Source organism: Cibotium barometz, chromosome 1 (genome assembly GCF_041138505.1).
Source record: "Cibotium barometz isolate CiBa-2024 chromosome 1, ASM4113850v1, whole genome shotgun sequence".
NCBI lineage: Eukaryota > Viridiplantae > Streptophyta > Polypodiopsida > Cyatheales > Cibotiaceae > Cibotium > Cibotium barometz.
In genome coordinates this window covers 3,562,258-3,568,473 of record NC_141046.1, presented here as the reverse complement: position 1 = coordinate 3,568,473, position 6,216 = coordinate 3,562,258, and the positions used below count along the sequence as shown (strand labels likewise).

Genomic DNA, 6,216 nt, shown 5'->3' with positions numbered 1-6,216 from the left:
GGGTTGATGATGACTAGTATTTAGTGGTACCATATTTATTATCAATTCAAGATGAAGTCAATAATGCAAGGGAAAAAAATACTTTAAGCATCATCATGAATTAGAAGATCACATTGTAACACCTTCATTAATTCTATATACATACCTTTGAAACTCATGTAATCATCAACCATTATTTTAAGTTATTGGTGGCAATTATTTTTTAGTAGTTAAAATATCATCATTTATTATTATTAGTATTACTTTTTGTTAAATGAATCAATATTTAATTACATAGTCAACTTACTCTTTGCATCATCAAATCAAGCTTACAAGATAAATTAACATGAATGTTAATTATATTTTTGGGCAAGTGAAGCGTCATCATCAATTGTGGTTTCAATTGGATCAAAACATGAATGTGGAAACAAAATCAAAGAGCATAACTTATATATAAAGCACCAATTAAAAAATAACAAATAGGGACAATGACAATCTTTTAAGATTGCTAAGACCAAGTTTAGATTCTCAAAGTGAAAGCAAACAAAGAGAACATGATGTTCTTAAAATCCAACTTATTGAGGTACTATGCATTCACTTTAGTAACTAGAGTACTAGAAAACATATTGTTGCAAGTTGGTGTAAATGGCTCATAGCATTGTAAGGCTTTATCTTTATTTTTAAAGATTTGTGAGATGAAAAAAGAATTGTGTTGAGAGGCATGGATGATACATAAATAATCTCTAACATATGTACCATGCATGTGGCCATGGCAATCAACACATTTAGGCCAGTAGCAATTGCTTCCATGAGGCCTATCAAACATTTAAATGGAATTCAATCCCTTAAGATTTATTAACAATGGGCAGAGATAGTTTGTCACATTTTTATAAAGGAATTATGTAAAGTATTCATTTAATTTGTGGATTGTGAATTTGCCTCTCAATTTGCATATTGTTGCCCATTTTGATAAGGTGGTACCCCCTTGTGGGACCTTATGAGTTTGAGTCTAATAAGAAAATGTCCTCAAAAGAAGAGGAATGGGTGGTGGTGGATAAAATTTATAGTAAAAAATTGGGTGCAAGATTCAAAAATTGGGCGGTGGTGGCGGTGGATTAAATTGGGTAATGGTGGTGGTGGATACAATTTATAGTAAAAAATTGGGTGTAAGAAACCTACCACTTTGAAATGATGCATAGTACTTTCTCTATGCCTTGTTGATTAAAGCTATCATATTGTTGATACGTAAAACACAATCTAGATTCCTCTATTGCATCACAACTAAAATTTTGCAGAGCCAATATTTTATGGACTTACAAATTTACAAGAGTTGTGTGAATGCAAACTATTGAATCATTGACTAGGCACCCCCTATTCCATTCTTTGGCGCATAACTTTTCTTAACGTAACAAAATTTTCCCTTGTTGATTAAAGTTATCATATTATTGATACGTAAAACACAATCTAGATTCCTCTATTGCATCACAACTAAAATTTTGCACAACCAATATTTTATGGACTTACAAATTTACAAGAGTTGTGTGAATGCAAACTATTAAATCATTGACTAGGCACCCCCTATTCCATTCTTTGGCGCATAACTTTTCTTAACCATAGTTGTAAAACACAAAATGTCTTAAGACATGCTAGCATGTCAATGGTGCATCTAGAACAATCATTCATTATTCACTATTAAATCATTGACTAGGCACCCCTTATTCCATTATTTGGCGCATAACTTTTCTTAACCATAGTTGTAAAACACAAAATGTCTTAAGACATGCTAGCATGTCAATGGTGCATCTAGAACAATCATTCATTATTTGCTTAGTGATCTATATTTACCTTCGATGGATTATGTGGTATTTGTATCTTTGAGCTACTTAGAGGGTTTCCATACACATGCCTCATAAGAATCTCACCATCATACCATGGATGGGGCTTTGCTTAACCATGGGCGGGGCTTTGCTTATTAACATTGATCGTGGCAACACACTTACTTCAAGCTTATTTACAATCTTGTCAATTTCATACCTTGAAAACACCTTATCATTGTACTAGGTAGGTAGTGCACTAGGGGAGTACGAGAAAAAAACACGGCGTATTTTTTCCCAATTGAAAATGAAAGATCTCGAATCGGAATTCCTTCTTGCATTTATTTTATGAGGATATATTTTTGAGTACTATAGTTATAACCTTGGCATATATTACCATTTCGATAGTTCTTCAATATGGAGAATTAGCTACTTTCAAGGTTTTCCTTTATAATATGTGGCTGAAAAAATGTTAATTTTGAGTTGTGAGTCACAAGGCTAGTTGTGGAAGTTCAAAGTAAGCTTCACAATTTGGCATTCTTTAGTGACTTCTTCATATATGATTCTTGTATAGATGGTTTTGTGTGTGTGTGTGTGTGTGTGTAGAGAGAGAGAGAGAGAGAGAGAGAGGTGTGACTAGGTTTGAAACTTGGACAACTCTTTGGGGGCTATTCATAGCGGGCACCCGATCTACAATGCCCATGGGGTCTTTGAGGGGGCATGCTTTACAATATTAGTGGTGGCTAGCACTGTTCAGGAAATAGATGCCTTGCCTTGAAAAATGCAAGATGAAAATCCAAACTGGTTGATTGAGAGATTCTCAAAAAGAAATTGAGTTGGATGTAGAAAATAAAATAGTAGTGTAAAAATTTCAAAAAGTATAGCTATTTTCTTCAACTTTTTGGCTTCATCAAGAGTGAAAAGGAAGTGTGTATGTCTTCTAAAAATAAGTTTCTCAAACATAGGAGATGACGAGGCTTGAAACTTGGGTAGCTCCATGTAGGACTATTTAGGGTGGGCAAATTCCAACGAGAGAGAGAGAGAGAGAGAGAGAGAGAGAGAGAGAGAATGACCACACTTGAAACTTGTTTTGGGTAGATACGCAATCTTTAAAGTGACGGTGGGTCTTTGAGGGCATTCTTTTGGAACAATAGTTATATATATATAATTCCAAAAACAATTGTACAACAAAACCTAGTTACAAGCTCATATCCAAGAACTCTACATGTCCCATATTAAGAAGATTACATATCAAACTCCATCTTCTAGCACAAAGGATGAGTGCTCCCTATAACCGAGTTGAATACAAGCTTTCAACATGGTTTCAATTGTACACCCTATATTTATGAAGAACATTTTAGCCCCAAAATGCTCTCGAAATTTTAAAATCCCCTTAAAAAATTACACTAAAATAAAAAAAAGAAACTTGCTAGCGTCAATTTTGAAAGGCAAGGGTGGCCGTCTAAAATCAAGCGCGTGGATGGTTGGGAGAGAGAGAGAGAGAGAGAGGGGGAGAGAGAGAGAGAGAGAGGAGGGCCAGGGCCTTATCCTAGGCATGGGAAAGGAGAGCTGTGGTTGGCCGATTGCAGGTAATTGGTTCGTGACCTGTCCTGTCCTTTCCGCTACACCGGCAGCCGGCTGCCCGCGCTTTTCTTTCTCTCTAAGGCCTTCTTCTGAGCATCATCTTCTGCATCTACGAAAACAGAGGCGGGTACCATGTCTGAAGGTGAACAGACCGTTGCCCAAGGCCATGCCCCCGAGTTTGCCGTGGTGGGCGAGCCCGCCTCCGAGCCACACCAGGCCGTGGTGGTGGGCGAGCCCCAGGAGGATGCGGTCCCTGTTTTGGGTGAGCCAGTCCCGCTTGCTAACGGGGTGCAAGGTGACCCGGCTACACCCCCACCTGGCTCCGGGGAGCCTGCTGTTAATGGATCCCAAGAGGTGAGTCATCTTCGCCATCCCCAAGCTGAAGCTTCTGTGCACGTTCAAGAAGACAGTCTTGACCCAAGGCAGCTTTCCGAGGAAAGCCCTTCCTCGTCAACAGAGTCCCCTACTGAAGTAGTTCCAAGCCCATCAGAAGGTCCTGCTGCAGAAAACCCAAACCCACCACATGCCTCTGCTGAAGAAACCCCTAGTCCTTCTGAAGAAACCCCAACTGCGCACGATGCCCCTGCTGAAGAAACCTCTAGTGCGCCCGATTTCCCTGCCAATGAAATCTTTAGTTCCGCCCATGAACCTATTGCCACAGTGACCCCCACCAGTCCTCATACTGCAGACAGCACTACCGAGAGCCTTGATCCTGTAGAAGTCTCTCCTGAAACTCCTACTGAAAACCCTTACTCATCTCTGGAAGATGCCTCTGCAGCCCAGAAAGAAGCCCCTTTAGAGACTCTTACTGTGGATCCAGAGGCTGAGGAAAAGTCTTTCATCGAAGCTCCCCTTGCAAGTGCAGCTGTTGATGAGGAGGTCTTTCCAATTCAAGTTGAGGTGTCTGGTGAAGGATTGGGATCATCTCACGCTACCCATCAAGAAGGGCTCCCTGTTGACGAACCGTCTGCAACTTCAGCCACCCAAGAAGAGACTTCAACCGAAGGTCGAGCCTCATCCCAGATTATTCCAGAAGCTGAGTCCGCCACAGGTCGCAAGCTCTCCGAGGTTTCTCAAGAAGAGGCCCTTACTGCGGAACCTGTACAGATCTCTCAAAAGGATACCCCTCTTCAGGAAACTGTTGCAAATGACACTGTTCCTGAATATCCAATTGGTGAAGAAGCCAAGGAGATCAAGCTTACTGAGCAATTCCTCTCTGAAGAAGGAACTAGGACTATTGAGCCCCCTGGGGATCCCTCTCTTGCTAGAGAACTTGATGAGACCCCTTCTGCCTTGTTCTCCATCGATCCCTCCTTTGAAGTTGTGACTTCTGAGGAGGTTTCTCAGGCCGAAGGCTTCACTGATGGAGATCTGATCCCTCGGAAAGATGCACTTTATGCAGATGCCCTTCTGGTGCAAAATCATGCAGAATCACCTGTGGAAGCTAGTGTTGTGAGCTCGTTTGAAACTTCTATTTCAAGCCAAACCACCCGGGAGGTCCCCGTTACTCCAGGTCAATCCTTGACAAAGGAGCCCGCAGATGAAGAATCTACACTGAAGCAGGGTCCTCCAGGAGGGGCAGAATCCTCACAGGATCATGTACCCGCAACGTATGGAGAAAATGGTGTTCAATCTGGTGAAGATGCCTATCATGTAGTGGAGAAAGAACAGGCAATGACTTTCTATCTTCCTTGCCAATATGCTGTTATCTTCTCGTTATTGTCTTGTGTGTGTGTGCATTTTTTCTTGGCTGTACTGGTTGCTTTTAATAGTCCATTCAAGCTTGTATAGGTGTTTTTAGGCTAGCATGAACTAACCTAGACACGAAGCAGTGACCCTTTACCTGTCAAATGACATACTAGCTACATGTGGTTGCCAGGCTTAGCCTCGTGCATATATATGGAAAGAATGATACCTTGAGTCACCAATTGGCCTACTCATGATGGCCCATTGGTAGCATGTAAATTGTGCGTTTTGTAGCTCTCTAACAATAAGCCTCTGCGTGCAGGATTTTCCAAAGGTTGATGAGAATGCAGAGGGAAAGGAGAAACCCAGCTCTCGTATAAAACTGCCTCTGATTGTCACAGGACTAGCTATTGCTTTTGTAGGTGTAGCAGTAGCCTCCATTAGTAGAACTCATTAAAAGAGAGTGCAGCGTTTATGCTAGGTAGCTCATGTACGTACAATTTCATTCAAGGGTTTCTTGTACAGGGTGATTAGTGTGTGCTTTGCTATCCTGTTTTTGCTACACTGTAAGCTTCTCAAGCCGGCCTTGTGTAATTTAAGAGGTTGCACGGTATGCAAGAGTAATAATCTGGAGGGTTTCAATATAGTATTCAACAAAGTTGTAATTCCTTGAGCTCTTGTGAAGGTTATCCTTGCTTCTAGCTTACTGCTAGCTTATTTGTGGAGTGGACCTATTCAAGTTGTCATAAGCCAAAGAGTTGCTGTATTGACAGCCCAAATGATGATTCCCTATGATGTCAAAACTTCATGAGTGCTTAGTGTCTCTTCTTATCCATTGCAAACTTCATGAGTGCTTAGTGTCTCTTCTTATCCATTGCAATAATAAAGGACGAATTGTGTAGCTAGTTTTTAGCCCATCCAGGGATGTATTTGCTTAGTTCAAAAGGGCTCATCAAGGGCCGTGCATGTGCTTAGTTCAAAAGGGCTCATCAAGAGCAGTGCATTCTTGGAGTGCTCTTCCTGCAGGTGGCATTAGGCAACATGATAAAGGTGATTGACTTGAAGAGAACGCATGCAGGGAAGCCTTGACCTCTTCACGAGTTGCGCTTTGCTGCTGATCTTATTCCAGAGGGTTTCAGCCTTGCATGGTCAC

General features: G+C 41.1%; 1 protein-coding gene across 1 annotated transcript; it reads left to right on the top strand.

Moving 5' to 3' along the window:
• The first annotated feature begins 3,507 nt into the window (after positions 1-3,507).
• LOC147641524 (uncharacterized) lies at positions 3,508-5,842 on the top strand. Its single transcript, XM_086785645.1, has 2 exons — positions 3,508-5,048; positions 5,386-5,842. Exons 1-2 carry the CDS (start codon positions 3,510-3,512, stop codon positions 5,518-5,520), a joined length of 1,674 nt encoding a protein of 557 aa, XP_086641771.1. The 5' UTR covers positions 3,508-3,509; the 3' UTR covers positions 5,521-5,842.
• Positions 5,843-6,216: the final 374 nt, after the last annotated feature.